This window comes from Rhea pennata, chromosome 1, assembly GCF_028389875.1.
Source record: "Rhea pennata isolate bPtePen1 chromosome 1, bPtePen1.pri, whole genome shotgun sequence".
Taxonomy (NCBI): domain Eukaryota; kingdom Metazoa; phylum Chordata; class Aves; order Rheiformes; family Rheidae; genus Rhea; species Rhea pennata.
In genome coordinates this window covers 205,161,679-205,189,412 of record NC_084663.1, presented here as the reverse complement: position 1 = coordinate 205,189,412, position 27,734 = coordinate 205,161,679, and the positions used below count along the sequence as shown (strand labels likewise).

The window sequence follows — 27,734 nt, the reverse complement described above, 5'->3', positions numbered from 1 at the left end:
TGCTTTCTATGTGAACTACGGAGAAGTTACTAATAAGTAGGACAACACAGCTCATTCCTTTAGTTAATGATTTGGTGACTGTCTTTGTTATTTTTCTTTTATTTTAAAAATCTGTATACCTGAACAAAAAAAAAAAGAAAGATGTGAAATTTTATTAAAGTGCTAAGAAATGTTATTTGAAATGTTTTTCAATAGCAATTAAAGTTGCTAGGCTACATATCACAGCATTAAAAATTTCAAAAGTCTTAGAAAAAAATGTTAAAACCAGTCTTAATTTGCACGTATACTAACCACAATTGTTCTAACCAAGTATTAAGAATGCACTTTTCATTCACAACACAGTCGTCTTTTTTGACACAATCCAAGTTCAGTTCTTCCAGTACTAATCTAAAAAAAAAATATTATCACAGCACAAAGTCTTTTTAAAGAAGAATTGTAAACCCGGGCGAGATCTGAATCTCACTGAAAGCAGTCATGCGAAATGTATCACTGAAATGAACAGGACCACGTTGTGGGGCTTAGGAATGGCAGGGTCTGGCTCTGTATGCGTAGGCATTGTTGAGAACTTCTTGAGACAGATGGCTTTACAGAACTTTGCTGTTCCCCATCCTCACTTGCATATTGCAGGAGCTGACGATATTAGATGCCGTGTCTATTGACAAGGTTATGCGGTTAAATCATGGCATGATTATGCTGTTATAGCATGAAACAAATGATGTGAAACTAGATAGTTCTGAAGCAACGAGAAGACACGATAGGACCTCATCCTATCCCATCCAGCCGGTTCCAGGAACACAGCAATATAAAAAGCACCTCCCCATCTAATGAGCTAGATAATTTATCGTAATTTTATAAATGAACATATTACATATTTTCATATTAAAAAAATCTTATATCATTATTATCAAGAAGCAGTTATAGGTAATATGACACACATTAAGTGTAAAAATCTGTCTTCATAAAAACATACATGTTCAATCACACCTTATTCTGACCCAATGAGTTTTTTATATGGTGTGACTATGCATGTTCTGTTGTATTGAAGAATAATATGTACACTTTTCATGATAAAAAAAAAATTAGTACACTCTAGTAAAATACAATATTCTGAACAATGTGGCACTTTTTTATTTTAAGAGGCCTTTTTGTTAGTGATACAATTTGTAAATACAGTCATCTAAGAACTTGAATTTTAAAAAATCAAAATATTAACTATTCTTTGGAGAGAGCCTATTTTAAGAGTTCAAGCCTTAGTTGTAACTGACATATGTGAAATTTTAGGCTGTTACGGATGAATCTAGAGAGTGGTTCATTCCATCATAAACAGAGTGTTCTAGGTAGCTATTTATTTCCATTAACTGTACAAAAAATCTAAAAAGTCAGTTTAGAATATACCTCTGGTGGCAGAAGACATTAGTTTCTGTCTGTACTGACAGTATCCCAGGGATAATGCAGATCCTTTAAATTTTAGGAAACTGGCTGAGTAATGGGCGTAGATATGATAACTATTTCCATGCTTTTAGAACTCATAAATCACAAATTATCCGTCCACAAATGTGTATGGCTGACAAAGTGAATAAAAATGTTTAAAAAATTACTTGTATTTCATATACTCTAGGGCAGAAGATTCTAATAGACTGTTGTATCACAAGCAGTTAATATAATTCCTATTTTTAAAGCTATCTTTTAGAAGAGAAAAGGAAATAGTATTGGGTCTAGAATCTGGCTTAAAGATCAAAAACTAAATGAATGTACTGTGTAAGATGGAAATCTTTGCTTACATTCCTCTGCATAGATTTTACATATGTTTGCATAGATATGATCATACGTATTTTCCTATTTGTCTATAAACCTAAGTGTAAAGGGGAGAGGGCATGAAGTAGGTACTGACAGTCTGAACTAAACATTTCTAACAATTTCAGGTTCTAAATTACAACTTTATTCTAAAGGATACAGGGAAAAATATTTCTGTGGCTCTTAAGAAACAATCAGAAAAATACAGATCTGTGTAGAACTCCAGTGCAAGAGGGTGAATAGAGCTGTCAAGGTCTAACTAATGCAAAAAAACAGTTTTAAAATAGATAAAGACCTGGAGTTGGTAGAGCTTGTTATCTGGGCTTTGGTTTGTTTGAATCTGGAAACATCGAGATTTTGGATGCATTATTGCTCTCTTAATACAAATAAATCATTATAAACAGCACTAAAATATGAATCATGTCTATTTTACTAATATGAAAAGGGAGTGAAAAAGATAAGAGCTTACCTACATCACTTTAAAAATGTGATACTTTCAGGAGTTTTGCACTGTTTCAAAGTAAATTTAACCAAAAAATATCTGCCACTTGCTCAAGTACAAGTCATTATTGCCATGCAGGAGGAACCCATCTGAAGTATAGGTTCAGCAGTGTGGGAATTTTGAATGAGTATGGGTGGGAATCCCATACATCTTTGCTTTATGGGAAATCTTGTTCTTTATGTGTTTGTTTCCCTAATGACTGATGGGATATAAAACAAAAGATACCAGAATTTTCCATATTCTGTATATAAATCCATATATTTCCAGGAATCAAATGAAATTCTCAGGGTTCTGATATCATATGACCAGCCATATTCTTGAGGGAGGGGGAGAGTTAGCATTATTTTCAAAATACTTGAAGAAATAAAATAGTAGTTACAGCAGCAATTAATAACTCTGTGGTATGCAGATGTATTTGGAGTGCTACAGCCATGTTACAGGGTCATTCTGGTAGTGGAACTACGGCAGTAATCTACAGCTTGAGGCACAGTTTTAGCCATAACTGGAGGATCTAGATAAGACAGTAGCTAAAGATGAAAAGATGAAAATAGTAAAACTGAGACACAGTTTCAGAAAAGATTTTTCCTTTAACAGCTTCATTTTGTATATTTTTGGTGGGTGGTTCAAGAAACATGCATCAATTGTTGAGAGAAAACTGTCTAGCAGACTTGGGAGGACCAAAAGAGTAACTGATGATCTAGGCCGGCGATTTCATTTGCATTTGCTCAGGGACAATTAGATGATTCATATGAAGAAACAATAAAAGGTCTACTTATGAAGACTAAAATCAGATATAGCCATTGCTGGTGATTCACCAAAATGTTGCCACCTGACAGTATGTGAGGCTGGAGGAACATGTCTCTCTCTGCAAGAGAAGCAGAAAAAGCTGTTCCTGATGCAGTAGTACTTCATGTTCTGTTTTAAAAATCCCTTTTTATATTTGCTCCAGAGGAATTCAAAGTTTACTGCACCATTAACACTGTTTTGAGGGGAGTTTCAGGCACTCCTCCTGAGTCTGAGTGAGGAGCATCACTGCTTTGTGGTTGCTACTTCGCAATGCTTGAACTTTGGTTATTACCATTCTATGGCTCATACTCAATTTTAAAATGACATTGAAAAAAAATTATCATTAAAATGATTTTAAGATGTATGTGTGTATTTAAAAAGCTTTTCCAACATTAACACTGATATAAAATAATCTTTCTAGGATTTGTTGATAAAAAAAGTCTTAATTTTTTTTTTTTACTTTTACTTAAAAGATTATTTGAGATTTCAATTATGATGTTGTAAATCTAACAAATTTTCTCCAATTTCTTGTAATGATTACAAGAAAAACATGGGCTATGCAACATTTAAACACTACAAAAAAGGTACAAACACATTTGCATGCCAAGGAACTCTTTTTTTTTTCTGTTGTAGTGCAGTCAGAGGTTGAGCATGCAAGATGCCAAACACAGAATGTGTGGGGCCAGCGCTCAATCCAAAGCAGCAAACAGGAAACACCCATGTGACGGCAGGATGAAGTTGCGAGAGCAGAAATGTGGGGAGCTGGCTAAACAGCTCGGGTGTGGAAGAGTACCTTTCTCAGGTGCAGTGTCCTCAGCATATGCCAGGTTGTAATGTAGGTGACGCAAAACGCCATTCTGTCCTGGTGCTGCGTGTTGGACTCCTGTCCCAACATTCCCAAGGATGGACTGGTTCAGGCACATTGTGTTTTTTATTATTAACCCTTTCGTAGGCTGCCATTACTTTATGTAGATGTTGCACTGTCTTTTGCCCCTGAGTGACCATCTCTAAGGCAATTATTTCATAAATAAATTGATTTCAGGGCCAAAGCACAGGGAGAGGAAAAGGAGCTACAAAATGTGAAGGACTAACTAAAGCAAATAGCTGTGTACATTTTTACAAGCTTCCACTTCATAGAAACACCAGAATTACTGCATACTGATTAGCCATCATAAAGGCATTTGCCCCACAAAGTTATGTACCGTCAACAATCAAGAGACTATGTAACTTTTATACTTTCATAAATCAAAAAACTATAATCAGTGGCCATTACATTTACTTTTTAAGAAAATCTCAGTAGGCTAAATAATACCCTTAAGAGGAAAAAAGAACATGGCATAACTCAAAACAATGACAAAGTATTCTTAGACACTTTTATATGAAAAAAACTGTTTACTAAAAGGCTAAATTTATCATCATGAAAAGTAACTGATTATAATACACTTTTTGCATCAGTTTAAATTTAAGGAAATACAGTTAACAAATTTATGAAATAACAGAAATGCTGTTTTATCAACAGGAAATTCAATACAGGCCTCTGTATTGAATCAAAAACAAAAAAAGAAAAAGAAAAAGGCATGAAAATAACAGTATGAGGAAATGGAAATTAAATTTAGATTAAATGTCAGTTGTGCAATGAATAGTCACTGCAACAGATTAAAAAAGTGAAGAGAAAGCAAGTGTGCAACCAACTGTTTACTAACAGTATAATTTATTGAGATAAGAAAAGAGTTGACACTGAAGAAATATCATGTAATTCATTTCTACCTTCATTTAGATAGAACAGTAATTAGATACTCTAATCTCAAAATCATTGCAGAGGGAAGATTGCAGAAATTTTTGCAATGGCATGATCAGATCACATCATTGAAAACAATTATCTGATGATTCCAAATGAGAATGTTTTGTTTTTCTTGGCCAAGATAAGATTGCAATGACTAAAAATGACACATTTCAAAACTTTTCAATATGTGGTAAAGATAAGGTAAACAGAGGTCTTCTAACAAAAGCCATGTATTAGGGTCAGTTACAAATAGAATCTCTTATTTTAAAAAATTATAAAGCAGTTAAAACTAGAACAGGAGATAAAAAGGTACAAAAAATAAAAACAAATAAAAACAATCATAAAAACGGAAGTGGGAAAAAATTTCTCAACAAATGCATGAAAAAGATATGCAGATAACATGCTGCTGGAAAAAATATGTGAAAAATAGATGTTTACAGAAAGTGAAATAAGAGAGAGGCTACTTCTCAAAAATTTCAACACATCTCCTGGTTAAAAACAGTGTGCAAAAGATTTTCCCTCACTTTAGTGAAATATATGCCACTTTTACTACTTACTATAAATATATATATATATATATCTACATATTATGAGCGCTGAATGTACTAAAAACTGATAAACATGATTTTATTTCAAGAAATAAGAAAAGCAAGCATTACAGTGCTGGGTCTGTTAAAAGTTTTTCTCAAAAACATTGACATAGCTAATTCTAATATAGTATGTCAATTCATGTAAATGAGATCAAAGTTTTTAAAGATAAACAAGTGATAGATAATTTTTGTAGATTATTTGGAATTACTCAATATCAGATTTTTTTTCCATATGACTCAGTGAGCACAAGGTTTTATGGAAACTTTGTAGGGATATGGACATAGACAACCAGTTTCTTCAATGGCTAACTGCTCTTTGTACTAGTCCAAAAGCAGCTCTGGGTACTGATGCAATTAAATTTCCCTTCTTTAGTTTAAAGAGAGGAGTTAGGCATGAATGTGTGTGGTCTGCTTTATCTTTTCCATAAGTCATAGAATCCTAGGCTAAGTGTATGAGAAGCAATAAGGCAGAAAGAAAGATGTTAAGGAACATATCGATACATAGTTTTATTTAATCGTGATGTAATACTACTTTTTCTAATTGCAAAATTTCTTTGAAAACTGAGCATAGATACAGAAATTCAAGAAAGTTTCTGACTTGAAGAAATCATTACAAACCTGAAATGCCAACTGTGTACTTACAGATTGAGGGAAGCTAGCATTCCTTAAAATGTTTAAATGGTCAATAAAATCTCCAAAATACCTAAGGAAAAAAAATCTTTCATACTATAAAAGAACTGTATAATTCAGATGTCACATAGTCATTTCCACAAATAAAAATATTGGAGTGCAGAAAGAATTATGCAGTTTCTTGCCTAGATATAGTATACACAAACTAATATTCTCTGATGGTATCTTTCTTATTCAAATTCTTTCTATATTCATACCGGAATACAAAGTTTGAATTTATATAGAATAGAGAAAGCTCCAAAATAAATTCAGATACATTGTATATGGCTGCTAAATGATATACACTAATATTGTTTGACACTGTCCAGGCAATTTTTCTTTTTTTCTTTCTTTTTAATCAATATACTGCTCCCACATAACTGAGAGGACAACTTTGACAGCTTTAAATTTCTGCTGGCCCTTCTGATCTGCCCTACATTAACTATATGTACCAAAGGGGGAGGCAGAGTCTCTGCCTGGTGTGTTGGGAAGTGGGTACTCCCAGGACGGCAAAGGACGGAAGCTTTTCGCTTCTGGCGCCAGCAGGAAGGATTCTGCTCCACCTTAAGACCAGCAATTATAGACCAGATTCAGTGCCCTGGTAGCTGACAAGGGGAGCTGGGAGCTCTGTCCAGTGAAGCACCCAAGCCAGCTAGACCTGACCCACATAAGAGCAACAGGAAGAATCCGTGAATGATAGTAGCGGGCGACTCCATGCTGCAGGGGATGGAGTGATCTGTTGGACCTCGTATTTACAAACAAGGAGGAACAGGTTGAGGATGTGAAGACTGGGGGAAACCTTAGCTACAGTTGCCATGAGATGGTGGAGTTCAAAATCCTGAGAGGAGAGAAAAAAGCAAAAAGAAGGATCACAATCCTGGACTTGAGGAAAGCAGACTTTGGCCTCTTCAGGGATCTGTTTGGAAGAATCCCATGGGAGACTGTTCTGGAGAGAAAAAGGGTCCAGGTTTATTTTCAGGGATCACCTCCTTTTGCTACTTATGAGATATCATGATCTGAAAGCAACAATATAAGACATGTTCTATCATTGGTAAATAAGTCATACTGTAAGGGATGTATTCCATACTCAGAAGTTTGGGAAAACTGTACTGTTTATGTTTCAGATATTGCACAATCTGAATTTAAGTACAGCAAAATGTCCCCCAAAGACAAGTCCATTTCAAAATTCACTCATTTCTATGTTTCCTGGTAGACTAATGCTATAGAAGTTATCTTGTCACTTAAATCCATTTAGCAAAGAGAATATGAAATCGAAATATAAAATTTGAACTAGCAATTAAAAATCAGTACTGTTTTTCAAGCTGGCTGTTAATAACCTACTTCCATTATTACTGTGGGGAATGAGAAGTCCTATATCCAAGTGCAACTTAGGGTTTAGCTCCTCTTACTTTTGTCCGTTGAGGTGTGGGCCTGAAAGTCTTTGACCTCACTACAACATTCTTTCAACTTAATTTATGTTCATTGGATAACTTATCCCTGAAAGAGTAATCAAACAGCATTTAAATGAGCCAAAAGTCCAGAGTATCCTAAATGCTCTGATTTTAGCTTCAGAATGGAGAAGTGGGATCCCAGCTACTCTTGAAGGCATCATTTAGCTTGTCTATATCTTTTTTCTGATATTGAAAACTCTGTATTTCCATCATAATTAAAAAAACAAATCTTTGTAATCTAAATTAAAATCTGTATTCTTCCTTATTAGAAATATATGTATATATTTTATATTATTAGAGCTTCTCCATGTGAAGCTGAACTTCAGGAATTAATGCGTCAAATTGATATCATGGTAAACAGCAAGAAAGTGGAATGGGAAAGGAAGATGCGAGCTTTGGAGGCAAAGATGACTATCCAGGATCAAGAATTAGCAAATGCCCAAAGTAAATTGGATCAAAAAGGTCAAGAGGTACTTAAAAATATCACATTCTATGAAGAAGGTATTTATTCTGGGAGTTAGTTAATAATATGCTCTATAAGTAGTCCTGTTCATTCTGTCATGTCAAAATATCAAGAATAGTTTTAAAGGTCAGCAATTATTTTTTGATATTTTGTTTTAAAGTGTGCTTCTGTTCTGAAAAATGACAGTAAAAGTGCCATTGAAAATTCTATATTTATTCTATTTCCCTAGGATCTAAATCAAATATTCTGAGTTTAGTTATAAAATATAATTCAACTTTTTTTAAATGCCAACACTTCTAGCATCGTCAGAAATTGAAAGTGAAAATGCACTGTTCAAAAAGTTAGAACAAATTTTGTCTTTGTAATTCCTGTTCGTCTGCATTTTTTATCATTTTACATGCTCCATGGACTTCGTATTTTAATTTTATTATTAACAACACAATTTTTATTGTATTACCACTTAGAATGGTTTAGAGACATCAATGAACCCATCAGTGAATGCCATCAGCATGGCATTCAACTCTTGTTTAAGGCATCTGAATTTAGGTATATACTCATAAGTGTCTGTGCGTGAACAAGGTGCCTAAACCTAAAACTAGGTGCCATTATAGTCCATGGGAGTTTGGAAAATGATATACCTCACCCTAACAAACAATTTAGAATTTAATTCAGTTACCCTTAGTCATTACAGTCAGAGGAGCCAAGAGAATAATTCAGCTAGCCAGCCCTTAAAGCCTTAGTTTATTTGCCTATACGCAGTTATTATCTGAAATATTTTAGCATATTCCACCTGGCTTCCTACTCTCTCTCCAGAAAAATATAGATTTTCTGTATGTTGTCTGTATGTTATGCAAAATTTTCACGTTGGTGGCCAGTGAGTCATTCATACAGTTTGGCTAGAATTTTTCACTTAGAGAGTCTTTCATGACAGACAGTGCTATCATTAAGTCGGAGCATAAGCACACAAAGAGTTTTTATTCTAAAATCCTGAACTTGATGTCTGTACAATCCAGGTTCGTGATGTCCAGTTTTATTATTTTTAAAAAAATAGTTTTTTAACATTCATCTTTTATGCAACAGTCTTTTTTGAAGTTTCAAATAAGTGCTTCCAAAATTACGCATTTTTGAACACTTTAGAAAGGGTAAAATTACATGCTTATTCTTACTGTAGGTGGGACTACTTCAACAAAAACTGGAAAACTTACAGAAAACTAAGTATGAAATGGTTCAGAATTATGAAGTTCAGCTTCAAGCACTGAAATCTCAAGTAAGAAAAATATCGTTTTCATTATTTTCTGTTTGCACTATAAAGATCTTCCATGTTTGTAATATAGTAGATTCACCTTTATGGATTTGAGAAAATCAAATTGTGTCATGCAAATGCTGATGACTGCAACTTCCAACCTGGCTGTCACTTGTGTACTGACATGCCTGGATCTTGGATGGATTGTGACAATGCTGTCAACTGTCTGGAAGTCACATATTTGATGTTTTGGAGTAATAACGTGAAACCTTGGTGAAATGAATAAATCAGATAATAAGCGTCATGCTAGTAAGACTGTGAGGCACATTAGGAATTTTGAGACAAACTGTTCTCGTCATGTTTTTGATTGCCATACATTTTTCTGGTCTTGGTTTTTCAGGTCTATAGGGATCATTAAAATGGCTTGGTAGCTTTATGTGAGGGAAGATAGTTTTAAAAACCAAGTAACCCGGAACATTTATGTTGTAAATTTGTTTTGGCTTTATTTGAACAATGTTTACTCCAAGCCTATTTTTATTTCTTCTGCAAATCCTTGCCATGAGGAAATACTATCTATTTTCTCTTCATAGTTCTTTTTGTTGGTTTGTGTGTTTGTTTAAAGTCTGGCACTCCCTAACTGACTTATCTACAGCTGCGAATCCTTCTGGCCATGGTTTTCATTCTTAGTTACCACTCAGACCACCCAAACTTTCTGTGACAGACCCGATTGCTTTACCTTTTCCCTTTATCCAAAACATTTGGATTTCTGGCTCTTAAGAATATACATACTCAGCATACATCTCCTGTACACTTCTTTTTCTTTATGTCATCCTATTTATTTTAGTCAAAGATTCCAGCTTGTAATGTCATTTTTATATAGGATGATTTAATGTCCCCAATTCTCAGCTGCACAAACTCTGTCTAAAGTATGGAGCCTCACTGTTATTATTAATCTTTGTCCTCTCTCCTTTGTAACTCTTTCTTGTCCTCATTTGAAAGTTATACCCCCTTCTACATTGTGTATTTCTCAGAGCTACAATTTAATGTTGGACAAACTTTGGTGCAAGCATTACTATTCACACAGTTGCATTTTATCTTTCTGTACAAATATTTTCTTAGACTCCCTCCTAAGTTTTGTTCCATCCTAATCTTGGTAGAAATATAAAAGACAACTGTTTTTCTAGCAACCTTTGAGCTACTCAGAAGAATATCTCCCTGATATACTCTTTCTATGATCCTCAGTGCTTTTTACCTTTTGCTACTGGAAAGGCAGCTGTTTAATGAGCAACAGTCCCATAATATTAATTATATACCTGATCAGTGCAGTAAAACCTATATTTTTTATTGTTTTAGTGCAAAATTCCTGATACATAGCCTGAAATGCTTAGGAAATGCCTGCAGTCATTCAATTATACAATATTATGTTACAATTAAATAGCAAAAACTTCAGGAGTTCATCTTCATTACATTCTTACTTCAGTTTTTCTCATTACATTACAGGAGTATAATTTTCAATCTTGATTTTCTAATTTTGGGCATTCTGTTCCATTTTAGAGTGATTTGCTGAAGTGTTGGATCCTGTATTTCCTAGCCTTTTCAGTGCAAACAGTATAATACCTGTCTTCATCTAGATTTGCTCTTCCTAGGCATTTCACATAGGCCATAATATATTATAATAACCAAGCTCTTGTTATTTGGAAAAGGGCGCCTTTCTTCGAGAGACAACGAGTCCTATGTTGTTTAAGCTAAAACAGTCTGGTCCATTTTAAATATTACATCTTAACTATATTCTCTGGTAAATTCAATTTCAAATACAGGCAGCTCGTCTGCAGGACCTTTGATTTCCTTCTGAGGGTAATCTTTCAGCTCTGTAAGTCCATGTTACAGAATTTCTATTACAAAATTCCAAGTTGGTCAAAGCTATTCCTGAACCTACTCATTTTGTGAAACATTCTGGTCTGTGACATGTTATCCTTTGGTCATCTTTTCAATTCCTTTTCCTAGTCCATTTTAGGAGTTCAGTCAATTTTCTCCTTCTCTTTGGATAGGTTTCAGCTGCTGACTCTATAATCATCTCACATGACTCTAGATAGTTTCCAGATGTTTTTGCAGTTTGTGTTCTGTATCTTTTATGGATTTTTTTGGCATCTTTGTTATCTGCGTAGACTACAATTTGTTCCGTATTGGTTTGACAGGATTCTGTTTTTTTTTTTTTTTTTTTTTTTCCTGTGGAAATAGTTTCTTTTCCAGACAGTAGTTAGCCTGAGATGTTAACAAAAATAGAGCTTTTGTGTTTGTTATTTTGTGGGGTGGCGGGGGGAGGGGGGGGCAATTTCTTTCTAGAGTCATGGTTTTTTAAAATGCAAGCCTGGTTATTACAAAGGATATAATACGGCACATATCGCTAAATTTAAAGAATTTAAAGAAGCTAAACAAGAAGAGACATGATCTTTATTCATAGCTCTAAGCTTCTTTTCTAGTCAACATTTTTCACGAAGTTCCTGTGGTTAGCTTTCCTCAAGACCATATTTCTGGTGTTTTCTTTGACAGTATCCTTGTCATTGGTTTTCTGATGCAATCACTGCTGTCAGGAGCTTCTCTTCCTTTTTGCTCAAAACAAGATACGTATTTATCTATAAGCCTATGTGTGTTTCTGCTGTATCAAACCTGTGAATGTGCACCTTCCCTTTTAGCGTCCCCTGGCCAACTTCATCAGATTGGCCATTTTTCTGCGGCTGTATTTCCTTCCATTAGTAGCTTCATTTCCTTGCTTCTGACTCTAAAGTTGTGTTTTCAAGGAAAGATGCATAATAGTATTGAGTATCCGTCTAATTCCCACAAGCACTGTTTGATACTTAATGATTCCAGAATAAAACAATCATCAAGTACCTAACATTTCAACAATTTTCACGATAAAAAAAGAATCATATAAATTTAAACTACTGTAATGATGATCCTTCGTTCTGGCTAGTGAAGTAACTTTTAAAAACGTCAACACAAGATGGCAGTAAACAAGTGTAAAACAGTTCATATAAACATAGTAAAGGAAATGACTGTATGGGTAAAAAACAGGTGTGCCATAAAAAAAAGTAGCAAAATGAAATAATGCTCAAATAAACCTGTGTTTAAGTGAGCAGTTAGGTAACATTTATGTAAGAGCTTAGCCTTGCTCATCTATAAGAAAGTAACATTTTGAATTGGCACTTTGTTATATTGGTTAAACAACTAGAACATTTAAGGTGCAATTATCAAGTCTAGCTTAGAGAAATGATTAACCACGTGGTCATCTGTGATAGATTCTGCATGTTTATGTCTGCTTTCATTCTTAGTTTTTGAAGCTGATACATAGTTACGAAAAGCTACAGTTACACCAATTAAAACAAAAAAAGGTCCAAAATGGAGATAAATGTCTGGAAGGCCTAGAGATGCCATTTGAACTGAGCAATTTAAACAAGAAACTAGAGGTAAGATTATGTTGTTATTATATGATAATTTTAATAAGCATTTAGAATTAATTTGTGGTTTACAGTCAGAGACTTTAAATTTCTCATTATTCTACAAAAATTCTGTACATGGGAAAAATGGGCATAACATTTAACATTCAGGTTTCTGTTCTTTAACAAAATGTTTTTATTATTTTTGTTAGTTAATATAGATAAGTCAGTTCATAAATATAAATAAGTATATATGTGTTTGATATACACATATATACTTTTATATGTAGTCACTTAAATATGTGTATATTAAATACAGTATAAATGTTACTTCCTCCCTGATTAATATATTAATATTGGATAATATCATCTATTAAGGTATGAGAATTTTTACATATGCAGGATATTGTAGGTGTCACATGCTATATTCTACATTACTTCAAGTTTATAGACTTCAGGACAATTTAGATCATGCAGAGATAGAAAAAGGATTAAGGATTGGAAAACTGATTGTTATACCACCTATCTTGTCAGCACCTGTATACCTAAGGCAGTCCACAACCTTGACCTCAATACCTAGATTCTGTAGGTAATGTGTGAGGAAAGATAAGGCACTTAGAAATAAAATCCACAGAATCCAGCATACTGAGTAGGGAACTAGAAAATACAAGTTGCTAAGAACAGGATTGAGTCATAATCCCTATCCCTCCAGACATATGAGTCCTTACCAGAAAATCTACTAAACTTTGGACTTCAGCATAACTGTCAACATCTGCTACTACAAAAATAATAAATAGGTTATATATCCATCATTGACTAAATATATCACAACTGTGAAACTGTTGGATCCAGCTAATTTGAGAATGACCTTATTCAAGATCAAAATGTGAAAATGATGTAACACAATGCTATCATTTGAGTAATTATGCAGTATGAAAAATGAATGCTTGGAATATGTTCAGCAAATTCTAGTATTCAGAAAATAATTACTGTGTTGAAAATCTACTAAGCTCAGCAATGCTTTAGTAAGGCCTTGAACCTGCAGTCCTCTTTTAGTAGTCTGAATTTCCCATTTTTATCACATTTTGTAAAATAGGAAGATTTTTATTGGTTTTAAATGACAAAGCAAATATTAGGAAAGCTTTATGGAAAGATTTGTATTTATTTGCTTTGGAAAACATTTAGTTTCAGCAAATAAAACTTTGCTTTTTAAAATTAGAGGAACATAAAGTTTTGAATAGTTATACAAAATCATGTACCTTTTGAGGACCAGCATTATTTCCATTATGAAAAAGGAAGTTCTTAGAACAGCTTTAAAAAGCACTTTAATTTTCACTGTGCAAAACAGTATACTAGTTATTTTGGTAATTTGTCACTCAATACAGAAGATCAACAACTCAAGTAATTATGGAGTTCTCCTACCTCCTACTTATTTTGTAGGATACTGTCTTTAAAGTCTAGCTGTGAACATATATGATCTAATATGATTTAAAAGCAAAATCAAACACAGTATCAATAGGCATATAAATGCAAATAGAGAAACTATTGTAGAGAAATATGATTATAATAGAACTTGTTTATCAAGTTCTGTGTAGCCCTGGTGAACTCAGGTAAAAATTCATAATCAGAAACAGGAATTGAAAAGAGAGCAAGAAGTAAATTTTTTTCACTGCAGCTGCTATCCCATTTGTTCAAGAAAAAGGGGAAAAAATAGCAGATTTTCTGAATGTTAAGGGCATGATTCCATACTGATTACTTTACAATGGTATAACTCCATTAAAATCACAGGAACTACCCGCCAATAAAATCGGTGTACTGTCATAATGAATCAGGTCCCTAAGATCTGCAACAATGGAAGTTATATAAAATATTTTTATCATTTTGATTCAGTGATTATGTTTAATATCCAATTTGTTTAGGTTAACAGCCCTTGAGACTGGAGTTTTTTTGGTGGAAGGGAAAGATGGCTATTTTATATACTTGTTCTCCTTTTCTTCTTTCCAAAATTACAGAAAGACTATGTATTAATTACAGAACTATATTTTTCTCAGAACTGTGCAAATTACAAAGTTATTTAGATTAAGGAGAAAAGTAATTTTTCCTGTATTTAGTAACTTTGCTGTTTTTCAGGAATTTGAAGCAAAATCAAGAGAATGGGATAAGAAGGGGACAATCTACCAAAATCATCTAGTTTATTTAGATGCTCAACAAAAATTACTGTCAGAGAAATGTAATTTATTTCAGGTAAAAATCCTATCTTCCTGCTTTAGAGAGAAAACTATTATTAAAAAGCTGTTAGTTCAGTGAAAGTTATTTTAACTTAATAAAAAAGAAAAAAATCTAAATATCACTAGTATTCCAATGAATCTGAAGAATTAACATGGATACATTGCTCTTAATGAAGGTAAACCCTTTTTGAAAGATCTATTCATACATACAGTTTTATTTTTGCATGTAATATGAATAAATATCATAATAAAAATTACAACATTTCTGAAACAGGTAAGTACAGAAAGGAATGCATGCTCCTTTTTGATTTTTTTTTTTTTTAGTATGCTGTGGAGTTATTTGTCAGAATATTGTATTATCTTCAGTACAATTAACTGTGATTAAAAGTTATAAAAACTTTGTTGTTTTCGTTGAATTTTTAGCGTAACCTCTAGTCATTGTTCTTTGTTGGCTTTGTGATTGTTTTTTTATTATCCCTTTGCTTTTTAATTATTTATGTAACAAATATAGTATATTTTTATTTTTTAATTCCTTCCAGTCCAGAACAAGATATTGATATGTCTCTTTGAACTGTCCTGCTCTAAAGTAAATAAATAAATTACTTACAAATAATTGGTACACAAAACAGCTTGAAAATGAAGTAAAGAGAAACCAGTTATGTTGTTGACTAGTAATCCCCTTTTCCATTGGGCCTAAATTCTTTTTGTCTTAATCTAGTGATACACTTTCTTAAGCATTCCTATGAGGCTCTTTATGCATATGCAGAGCCTCCAAAGCTGACAGTTAAGTTTAGTTTATGGATGCAGAAAATATTATATTGGATTATTGAATTTTCATACATACATCTGATGAAAAAGGTAAGACTTTGACTAGACAAATCTGGTGCTTGTTGAGTAGATTATACAATTGGACAAGTCAAAATAGAGTATTCAAAAGATTGTCATCCACATTTTTCTGTTGAGGTTCACATCACTGCCATCAGTAGATTTATCTAAGAAAGTAAGTAAGTTTTTATATAGCAGTTTGTTTAGTTTTTTTGAAGACAGCTTTCATCACAACTGTAGCATCACACCAGCTAGTTTAGTAGATACAAATCTGATAGATCATCACAGCGTAAGTCTTTCAGAAATATAAATTGATCCTATCTTTGCTCAGATTCCTCTTCTAGGTGGTCTTTGATTTCCATCTGCGGTCATGCACTGTGTTTTTCACAGGCTACTTTGCCATTGTATTATGTCAAACTCCATAACCTTAAGTTAAGGTTATGGAGTTTGACCTTAATTTATTATCTATATTAACAAAAATTATCTGCAAAGTTCTCTAGGCGTTTTATTTAATATACAGCCAGTGGTCAGTTCTGTTTAGGTATTCAGCCAACAGAACTGCTGAGAATATAGTCAATGACATCAAAAGCAGTCTAAAGCATGCCTTTTTGCAGTTCCCATTAATGAAATGTGGTACTCTGTTTATTTTTAATATAAATTTTCATGCTCAGCTTGAATTCTAGATGTGATTATGGTTTGCAGAATATATTTTGTTGCTGGTTTTCAGCTAATTCTCATTCTTCTGGAAGATTATTGCTGTTTGTTAATCTCCCGGTAGATGAATCCATATGGATTATTTTTTAAACAGCAAAAGCATTTACCATAATAATTACGTTTCTTCGCAATGCCTGTGAATTGACAAATACCACCAATACCAATTTCCTAAAGTTTTGGTTCTTTAATTTTTTAATTAGTACAAGAAACTGAAGAGAGTGTGCAACTTTGCTTCCATAGATGATGAATGTGGGAATAATTCTTGCCAAGATTATGGATAATGATATCAAAGAAGTACAGTTACTGTAGAGACTAACTGTGCTGTTTATGAACTACGTAATACTAGTCTTTGACTACTGCTAGTCAAAGGTTAATATCTATTCTGAGACACACAGCTCTTACTGAGATCAATGTATCAAAGAGAAACATTTCTCTCAAATAATTTTTTATAGTTAACTGCTTTGAGTCAGTCATCATAATCACATTTTTCACATTTGGGGCTAATTTGCACTAAGGACTATGGAAGCATACAGCACAGGAGAAAAACCCTTGACAAATTCTGCACACTGGAAAGTTTCTAAAGTATTTTTCTCAACAAGGGCAAGGAACTTCAGGCCAAAAAAAAAAGGAAATAGCCAGGAGAGAAGTAGCATGCAAACCATTCCAATTGTGCCATATTTTCTGAGAAAATGGTGGTGAAGAGGATAGAAATACCTTTATGATTTTAATAGCAATAGTTTGGCCCTAAAATTTACATAGAATTATTGAATTTAATTGAAAATATTTTCTTCTTTTTTAGAAACAGACTCAGAATTATCAATTCCAAATAAGCAGTAAGAAACAAAACCAGGAAGAGGTAATTACCTCCAGCCAGCCCAAAAGTGAAAAGGATGAGTTAATTATTGAAAAACTAAAGGCAACTGTGCATGAAATAGCAATAAACAGGAATAAGCTAGAAGAGGAAAACCTGAAACTCCAGGAGGATCTAAAAATGTACCAAAAACAGTGCCAAGTAATGTCAGTTTTTCTTTTCTGTGATTACAGTAGAATTAATGTTGAAGCATTAATTACCTGGGAGTATACTTTTAAAAGTTGCACTGAGATGCCTATACAAGAGATCTTTACATCAGGCATGTTCTTTGCAAGAACACAGAATGAGCTGTGAATGGTACAAATTTTGGGGTAACACATAAGAGGAAACAAAATAAGTTTGATATACAGTAGTATCTTTTATTCTTGTCTGTTTATAGAAGTTTTTGTAGCTTCTTATCTCTGTATCATCTACAGAAACTTAGTGTCATTCATTTGGTTTGCTGTGTATACATGACTTATGAACTCTGTTTATCTGGTTTACATTTAGTTGTACAACGTGCCATATAGCCACTAAATAAGTATATAGCAAAGTGTGTAGTATACTTTATTATTGTACATAGGCTTTGCAGTGCAATGTATTTTTAAGTTGCCAGCCATGTGAAAACCCATCAGGTTTTTATCTTACCCATAGTTTACTATTTTTTAAAACTTAGCACTGATGTATGAAGATAGCTATCTGGGCATCTTCTTTTCTTGTGACTTATGAATTCTGACAAGATTGAGATAATATAGGATCTTTACACCCTTTTTCGTTAGCTATGTCCAAGACAGATCAGGAATAAGATTCTTATTGATATTTTTTCTTGTACCTTACAAGTTATACTTGCTTATTTATTTAAGCATTTTAACAATCAATCAGTGGTGTATTCAGTAGCCTATAGTAACTTTAACTCTTTCTCAAGAAAGATGATCTGTTTTACTAAATACCTTGTAGAGTTATCACTTTATTTGTGATATATTTTATAGTAATTAACGTAATTGTAGTAGAGTTTAATTTCAGAACAGCAAAGATTTGTGCAAGTGATGTTTATACATTTTATTTGTACAATAGGTTCCTGAGTCATTCACCTATATGCAAAGTAGCAGTATGCATTTCTGTATTTTGGTACGCAACTAGAAAATTCTGTTTCGGGGGTCTGTCAAAGGCTGCCATAAAAAGTAGTAGCATATGGAGCAGAACAAAACATGGTAATTGTAGGGGAGGCATGAGGGTAGGTGCTGTGGGACATGTAGAAAATAGAGGCATTGTTCTGCAGCTATCCTCAAGAAGTTTGAGCTAGAAGATATTCTTGGAGTTGTGCAAATAGAATACAGGAGTTCTTGGAAGCCCTGAAGAAGTCCTCAGTAGAGGAGGAGGCTGATGTGCATAAGGCTGTTAGCTAGAGGACACAAAGTTACAGAATAACTTGGTGGTGTTGTGGGATAACTGCTGCATTCACTAGAAAAGCTGCATTTGCAGAAGGCTGCAGAAGGCAAAGTCAATATAGAGTGAAAACAGCATAGCTAAGAGAAAGCATTTTTGTAGGAATGTCCCTGTGAGAAAGAAGGAATCCCAGGGCCTTTTGTGGGCTGGGAGGAGTAAGCAGGTTTGAGTGAAGGAGTGCTGGGTAGAGGAGAGGGTAGTTAGACCTGATGTGGGAGAAGGAAGAAGCGTTACATGGGAGTCTTGATGGGGAATGAGCTGATTGCTAAGGCAGAGAGTCTGAAGGCCAGTGTTGTGCCCCAAATGGTTTCTGTGATGTGACCACTTCCGATCTGCTTTTGGCTGTTCTTCTTGTACCATTAATTAGCAAGGAAGCAATAATAACATGTAATATATAGAGGGCAAGTTGGTTGGCTGCACAGAAAGTACAAATTTTAAAAGGTACAGAGATTACAAATGTTTCTCTAACCTTATGGACTGCCTGACAAACATAACTGCAGGCATACACGTGGGGCAGCAAGAGAATATCACTCAAGCTGCTTACTACTTGGAAGGTCTGTGTAAGTCAGCTACTAGATGCTAATTTACATAGAAGTTCAGTCATACACTCTAAAAAGTTAAACAGCTTTGAGTAGAGTTAGCAAAGGAGCTGATCAGGACATTTTTGAGACTTCCTTTCAGTATCAAGCCTGATGGGCTAGTTGAAGCAAAATTTCATAGAAGGAAAGATTCAATACCTTTTTCAACTTGAGATAGAAGAGTTTCTGGAAAAAGTAGTGTTTCATTTGATATTTTCTAAACTCTAAAGTTTCCTGGTTCAAAATTAATTTTCATTTTGATATTTAAACTAGGTGTAATGAAAATTTCCTAAAATAATACATAGCACATTTCTAAATGACTTTTCTAAAAGGACATGTTGTAAAAGTATTGACCTGAAGTTATGTTTTAATTATTATTGCTGTTGCTGCTCTTGTTCCTATTATTATTATAAATTACAGAAGAAAATACAATTTATGTAAGCAAGTACGATGCCTGTAATCTGCCACAGGTGATATGGCTTCCACAACACAACTGCACTGAATTCCCCTTACCTACCTTGTAATCACATCAGAGGTTTATCACCCCTAAATTCTTATGTTATAAAATATAGGAATTTCCCTTTTTCCAAAGGGAAAACAGAGGCCTCTTGGAAGCAAGGTCATTCTAATGTGAGGCTCTATGGACCTCTAAGGGAAATAAACCTTTGAAGATCTTTGCTTGAAGTGTCCTTTCTGGATTTCATTTTTCTGAGAAGTATCTTTTGAAAGTTTAAAAGCTTTATTTTTTCTTTTAAAATCAAGAATTGTATTGAAATAAAATGAAGAAGTTTTGAAAAATACTAGCATTTTTGTGTAATATTTTAAAGGCAAAGAATCAGCATCCTTGGAAAATCTTTTTCTTTTATCTGGAATATGTTTTTGGATCTTGGATAAAAGGAAATAAACATTCTCTGGTTGTTATTATTGCAAAGATCTGACTATTGTTGCTACTTCTGTTATTTGTGGTTTATATTTTCAAGTTACATCTTTAGTATGTATTTTGGATATTTTTCTTCATTAGTATAGGAATTTGGGTTTTATGATTTAAAATATAACATGCACCTTTAAGTTGTCCATCACATTCTCAGTCAGAAATAAGAGGTGAAATAGAGTGGAAAGAAAAATCTTTTTGTAATTGTTTGAAAATCTGGTGATGTCTGTTTAAATAAGCAATTATGTCCATACAGATAGGACTAGTTCTGGAGATGATTGAGCACCTACCTTATCTAAATCCATCAGTCTACATGTATCTGCTCCAAGGCATCAGGCGATGTTTACTGAAGATCTGCATCTAATCCTGCCCCTTCCAGTTTTATAGAGGTGGAAATGTCATTAAGAAAATACAAAAATGCATGTTACTTATGGCATTAAATCTTGCATGTGAAGCACATTAATAGGGTGTCAAGCCTAAAGAAACAAACAGATAAAGAACTTCTAGAGGAGTATTCCCTATGAAATTTTAACAGACTGATGCATTGGGACATTGCAAAAGCTAAAGAATGTTCAGTATCTTATTTTTTAATGACATTTCTAGAGGAAGGAACTAACATATAAAATCTTTATGAAAGCCATACTTTCTTCAGAAATGTGACTCAGAATAGAAGCAACTTTTTAAGTAAAGCTTTTTCTTTCATATATATTATACAAGTATGAAAAATTAGGTATTGGTGTGAAAAAAAATGACATTTTGAGCAACTACTATCTCATTTTATTTATCTGTTTATTTATTTATTTAGAACATGGAGGCAGGCTTTTCAGAGATGAGAAATGAGCTGCAGTCAAGGGATGCCCTCTGGAGAGGGATACAACTGGAATGCCAACAATTGCATACAGAGTTATTGAAGATCAGACAACAAAAAGATATGCAGGAAATTCAAATAAAGTATGTATCTTAAATACAGTATTTAAATTACCAAGTACTTCTGAGCTAGTAACTTTTTCCTTCAGTTTGATTTAAATTATATCTGTTAAAAAGATACCCCAGATTCAAATGTCAGATTCCAAACAATTTTTGAATTAACATTTTCATTAGCAATTATATATGACAAAATCACAGGCAATAGGTGCTAACTCTGTTAAATTTATCTGTAAATATTTAGTCTTTTATTTCATTTATTTCTATTTACAAGCTTAGAGGGTCTTTCCTTTTCTTGGCAATTAAAACGTTTTGGACTTAGTGCAATTAAGATTCTCCCTATTTTCTTTTGGGTAAATTGTTCATCTTTCTATGGTTTATCTAATAGATGAATATTCTACCATAGCTACTTGAAATTGTATGAAATATTAATTTACAAGTTATTTCAGTATTCATTCTGAACACACTTGAGTTAGTATTAATCTCTTGAAATCTCTGAAGATTCAGCTTGTCTTAGGCCAAACCTTTTACTTTTTTTAATCAGAGAGCAGGTCTTCTCCAGTTTTACAATGAGGAGAAGATACTGTAAGGTGAAGGTTGTTGCACTTTCTGCATGTTTCATTGTTGTGTTTGTTTCTTATTTAAAGGCATCAGTCATCTTGTGTACAACTTACTGAGCAACTAGAAAATAAAAACGCAGAGTTATTAGCATTAGCACAAAGTCAAGAAAGCCAGAGAGAAGAGCTAAACAAGGTATTTCATATTCTTATTCAGTATTTGTATTCATATTCAGTATTCTGATTCTGTGGGCTAACACTAGGTCCGTCACTGAAATAATGGAAGGGACCACACCTAAGCATCACTGTGATTCAAGTAACACCTTACAAGTAATCAGCCCTATTATCAGCTGTGGATAATAAATAGGCTATAGGAGGTAAGCAGTAGTTGTAGGTGGTCTCAGATGTAAGACTTGCTAACAGATCAACTCATACAAATCACTATGGCAAGTACACAGACAAGGCCCAATCTGTCACCTGCAGTACAATCCAGGGCAGCACTCTTGTTTCAACTATGCATCACATCACATTGCTTTCAGAAGTGCTGTGTGTAAGCGGTAGTGGCATGGCACTATGAAATGGTTTACGGCTTGGCAGGTCAAAATACTTCTGGATTAGAGGATGCTAAGAGCTCTCCTTACAGGCATGTTGTGTTTTGCTAAGTAGCAATATAAGTAGGAACATCTGTAATTGGATGCAGCTGATTGGATGCTGCTGCAGTTTTGACATGACAGTCACGATCTAGCTCTTAGATTTTTTTTTTTTACATCTACATCTATTTGTTTACAGTTCTAGTATTTTCTGTAGTTTGCATAATTAAAAATGAAATACTGTCTGTTACTGATTGCATGCAATACTGTGAGAAATTATTAAAATGGGTTTGAAAGTAGCTATGCTGGGTTTTATAGTTGCTCTTTTTATGTAATATGAAAATCTATCATACTGAATTGTTTGTTATTAGTAGAAAGATTATGAAAACAATAATCACTGTGCTGATTCTTTGGAGAATTATTTAGATAGGATATACTGCAGAAAACTCAACCTTAAATTTTACACACAATGGCAGCCAAAATTCTCACAAAGTGATTTACTGTATAGAGTTTTCTCTTTATTTCTTATGTAGTTTTTCATTAAAGAGTCTCTAAATTAATTCAGTTTAAAATATTTTAAATGCAGCCAGAATTAATTTGGGAGTAAATTAATGCACATTTGCATGGCTATTCTTTGTCATATAGTCCAGTTCTTTAACAATATTTTTATTACATTATTTTAATAGTTAATTCAAATACCTAATATTTTGTTCATTTTTAATACTAAATAGGCAAATAAAAAAGCATCTGAGAGTTGCAAAAATATGTTGTAAAAATACTGCAGTGGCTCATCAAGATGTCTTATAATAAAATCTCAGAAATCTCTGATTTATTCAGAAGATTGGTGTCCTGGAAGCAGACAGCAAAAAAAAGTCACTGGTTGATGATAAGTGCTGCAATCATATTTACTGCACAACATTTTCTCTTTTTAAAACATTTTTGTTACAGATAAGAGACCATCTTTATCAAGAGGAGCAGTCCCATCGCTCTGAGCAGGAAAGAATGAGGACAGAAATCTCTGACCTGACAGAAGAGCTTCATCAGAAGGAGATCACTATAGCAACTATCATGGAGAAAGCTAGTCTTCTGGAAAGACAGTTAAAAATGGAGTTAGAGATAAAAGACAAATTGTTAGCAAAACAACAGGTATGCAAGCAGGCAAAACCAGCCTAGGTAATTTTGCTCCATGTTACTGATAATGACATTCTTTATCTAGTAGAAAAGACATTTACCTTTCTTGCTGTAGTTTTCATCAGCAGTGCTGTAATATTTGCAGTTAGTTTGATAATTCATTATGTATGTTCTGAGTAAAGCATAATATTAAAATTACACATATCTATCCTCATTGTTTTTCAAGTTAACAATAATATTCTTGTATTCAACTAAGAATTTAATCTTTTCCCAGTTGTAACTAAGAATTTAACCTTTCCCAGTTGTTGGATTCCAGATACAAAGCTATCAAATGTGAAAACATACATCTAAAAGAGATGATGGAAAACCAGGAGTGTAAAAGATATGTGGTAATTTTTTTTTTTTAATCTATACAATATACAGAACAGTTACTTACAGTTCTTGAAAACTTGAAATTTAGATCATGACAGATTTAGAAGTTTCTGGGTTATAAAAATCTCCAAATCCACCAATTGTTATAATCATGTTGGGTGTACCACCAAAAAATTGTGCAGCATAATCAAAAACAAGTGGTATTCATGCACAACCTGCAGCTAGGTGCATTTAGGAACAATTTTTCAATTGTTCATTTCTAGACTTTTCAATGTAGACTTTTCAATAACTTTGTCTAGACACTGAAGAAATTCTGGGAACCTTATACCTTGTAAGTAGTTTCACTTATTTCACAATATTTGTTTTTAACTGTCCTCATTCTCACAGATACAAAAAGATGTCCCTTTTTGATTTCTTTACTCCTTTGTTGTAATGACATTTTAAAAATAGTGTAAGAATCACAGAATCAGTAAGGTTGGAAGGGACCTCTGGAGATCATCTAGTCCAACCTCCCCACTCAGCAGGGGCACCTAGCGCATGGTAGACAGGGCTGCATCCAGGCGGGCCTTGAATATCTCCACAGAAGGAGACTCCACAGCCTCTCTGGGCAACCTGTTGCAGTGCTCCGTGCCCAACTTATTTTCAGAACTTAGTATTTATTTCTCTTCAAAGAGGGGATAGTTCAAATTAATTTATAAAAACATACATATGCTATATCATCATGCAGAATAGTAGCTTATACAGGTATAAATATTATAAACACTGCCTTCCACAAAACAGCTTAAAAACTCCCCTGCTCACCAACCATCTATAGTTACTGTATCTGTCACAAGAAAAAGACTGAAATGTTGCTTGTAAGTAAATCTTGAGGAGATTCCTAGCATTTTTTTTTTTGTCTTATTGTAAACTGACAGATGTCTGGAAAAAAAGGTCACATTATTCTATATCCTCAAAATGGCAGATATGTCCCCCAGGGATCTTTTATCTATGCATACACATGTACCTATACGATGTGTTATTGTGGAAACAGATGTGTGTGTATATGTGTATGTCTAGTTCTTCTCCACAATAATATTTTTCACTGAGATTAAAGTGTTGTATGACAAGAATTCTTGTAGCTGTCATGTGATTTTTAATTGTAACAGTTTTTAATTGTATCCCGTTACTAGATATACTAAGGTCACTGCATATTTCTATGCAATACATTTGTCGATTTGATGTTTTCCTACTTTACTAGAATGTTCTGAAAATCTAAACGTGAAAGACTATAAGGTATCTGGATGTTAAAATTGCAGGAACTGTAGAGATTCTTACAGATATGTTCGTACAGTAGAGCATGGCACAAGACCCTCAAACTAGTGCTGGACTAAGTCAATATGGTGTAATGCTTCATCATGCAGAGTTACTTGTTTGGGTTTCAAAAACAGTGTCTGCATCAGTGCCATGCTGTGTTAGCTCAGTTGTGGGGTTCATGCCATCAGAGCTCTATTACTTCTGGTCCAAGAGCAATTAGAGGTAGGGGTGACTTAGCTCTGCTGTGCCTTTCCTGTCCCTGTGGCAGGCACAGCTGAGCCCTGTCCCTCCATTCTTTGGCAAAATATTTCATTTTCTTATACTTCCTGTCACTTCCATGCCATATTTCCTCATCAAGTTGCCCTAAAACTAGCTAAGTAAGCCCAGGTTTATAGGAAGAGATAACATCAGATCGGTTAGTACAAGAAAGGAATAAGCTTTCACATATGGGAGCCCTGTTTGGGTAAAGGTATAACGACCCACACTGCTATGTCCTAGTGATACACCAAAACCAAATCCTTAATTTTCATGAATTACTGGGTTCCAAAGGAATAATGTAGACCTAGAAATATAGGAAATTAATAAAATTTAAAGGTTCTTTTAGCCTATTGTGCATAATTTGAAAAGTCTTTTGAGATATTTTCCTATGGATGACACTATACTGTTATTATGAATGTATGTGAAGGGCTGTGAAATGTATATGTGAAATGTTCTGTAGCTAACTCAGATGTGCAGTGTGGACTTCATGGAAGGCATGATAGTGCAGAAAAGGAATGGGGTATCCTGGATAATCAACTTCCAGAGCTAATTCACCTCTTCATATCACAGTGGATAGGCCTCTTCCACCCCTAGGATGCATGTACATGTATTGCTTGCATTTCAGTATTCTGATCTGGACACCAGTGTGATAACCTAACCAAGAAGCAGAGTGTTGTAACACAGTGAGCACTGAGCTAATGTGGCTTTAGTGCTTCTAAACCTGAAGGTAGCTCATCCAGATCTAGCCTTGAATATCTCTACATAGATATTAAATTGTGCCTGTAGACATGTATTATATCTAATATAGCAATGAATTTCTGAAAAGTTTTGTTATTTCTGGTAGAATTGTTTCTAGAGGGAGCAATACAGTTAAAACATCTACAACTTTAGCTGTTATGGTTGCTTTTATGTCATAAGTTTTACAGAGCAAGTGATAAATTTACAACAATAATATTTTGAATGCACTGTTTGCTGAGACATTTTAATTTGTTTTGGTTGTGTTACAGAAGGCTGTTATCCATTCTTTCACATTTATCTAGATGTTTGTTTGTTTGTTTTTCTGGAGGTAATTCTATCAGTTTGTTATAAGTGCTACATGATTATATATAATAGCTATGTGTTTAGCATGGAACACTGCATTGTGTTTGCTTGTTGAAAATATTAATATCCATTTATTGTGAAACAGTGCACATTTAGTGATAGTTTTATCTCCTTTCACAGAGTATAGATTTATCTAACAAAAAGCATAGAAGTTATGCAGCTCCCACTTGCAAACTGGAACATGAGACTGTAAGATTGCGAAATAGTCTCATTAAACTACAAAATAACACAGAAACATCAATACTGGATGGCATGGATACACATGAAGAAACAGAGCACAACTACCAACCACATTTAAAGATGCAAGAAAAGGAAGACAGGTAATATTTTAGACTGTACGCATATATAAAACTTTCTATATGTTGTGTGTGTTTTTGGAAGCATCTAATAAGGCCAGACTCTTTTTTTCTATTTCTGTTCATTCAAAACTCTGACTAACCTAGACATCTGACCTTATTTAGCTTTCCAGGCTACTTATATGAACTTTACTGAAGAATGCACAAAACTATAATGTTTTATTTGCACTTACATCTTCCTTTATGACACACTAAGAGAAATGGTTTTCCACAATAGAAATCTGTGGTTTATCAATCTTAAATCATCCTGCAGTCAAAGTGAGAGGCTAGCCAAGAACACTTTTTATGCTTCTGGTACTAGCTTTTCACGTGATAATGTTCAGCTATGAAGGAAAATGATAGTGTTATTTAGATAGATGGACAAGTAGAAATGAACGACTATCCATTTTTTTGTTCCATGACCTCGTGTAAAGAAAATAAGGTAACACTAACAAAAATACATAATTCTACGTTATTACACTTCCTTCCCAAAAATTAAAATAACTGAGAAAACCGTGCTCTGAGTATTTTCAGATACAGGCTACTTCAGACCTTTTTTTATCACAAAATGATTTACCAACAATGTACACACATGACTATTTAAATAAAATATAGCCACTATTAACACATTGGGGCAGATGAACAGTGCATTTTGTTTTGCACAGCTGTGGAACAGATGGAATTGCAACTAGCACTCAAAGAGCTCCATGATATTATTTGTCATGTGAAACGCCTTAGCATCACCGTCTTGGATTAGAATTCCATATGGCTCTGGCAAATGTAAAAATTTGGCTCATGGAGTATCAGAACAAAGACATGTTCTTGCTCCAGCGAAATCCACATCTAAGGACAAATTATGATGTGTAGATCATTGAAGTCCTGTTAT

The 27,734-nt window shown here is 33.8% G+C and overlaps 1 protein-coding gene across 1 annotated transcript in view; it reads left to right on the top strand.

The window, feature by feature from the left end:
• The window catches only part of DEUP1 (deuterosome assembly protein 1), a 47,135-nt gene that overhangs the window by 176 nt on the left and 19,225 nt on the right, over window positions 1-27,734 (top strand). Inside the window, exons 2-11 of the mRNA XM_062577915.1 lie at window positions 7,874-8,045; window positions 9,210-9,305; window positions 12,611-12,745; window positions 14,846-14,959; window positions 17,282-17,494; window positions 21,093-21,238; window positions 21,859-21,964; window positions 23,307-23,504; window positions 23,792-23,878; window positions 26,634-26,833. Coding sequence (XP_062433899.1) covers window positions 7,874-8,045; window positions 9,210-9,305; window positions 12,611-12,745; window positions 14,846-14,959; window positions 17,282-17,494; window positions 21,093-21,238; window positions 21,859-21,964; window positions 23,307-23,504; window positions 23,792-23,878; window positions 26,634-26,833 — 1,467 coding nt within the window. The remainder of the gene's footprint in view (window positions 1-7,873; window positions 8,046-9,209; window positions 9,306-12,610; window positions 12,746-14,845; window positions 14,960-17,281; window positions 17,495-21,092; window positions 21,239-21,858; window positions 21,965-23,306; window positions 23,505-23,791; window positions 23,879-26,633; window positions 26,834-27,734) is intronic.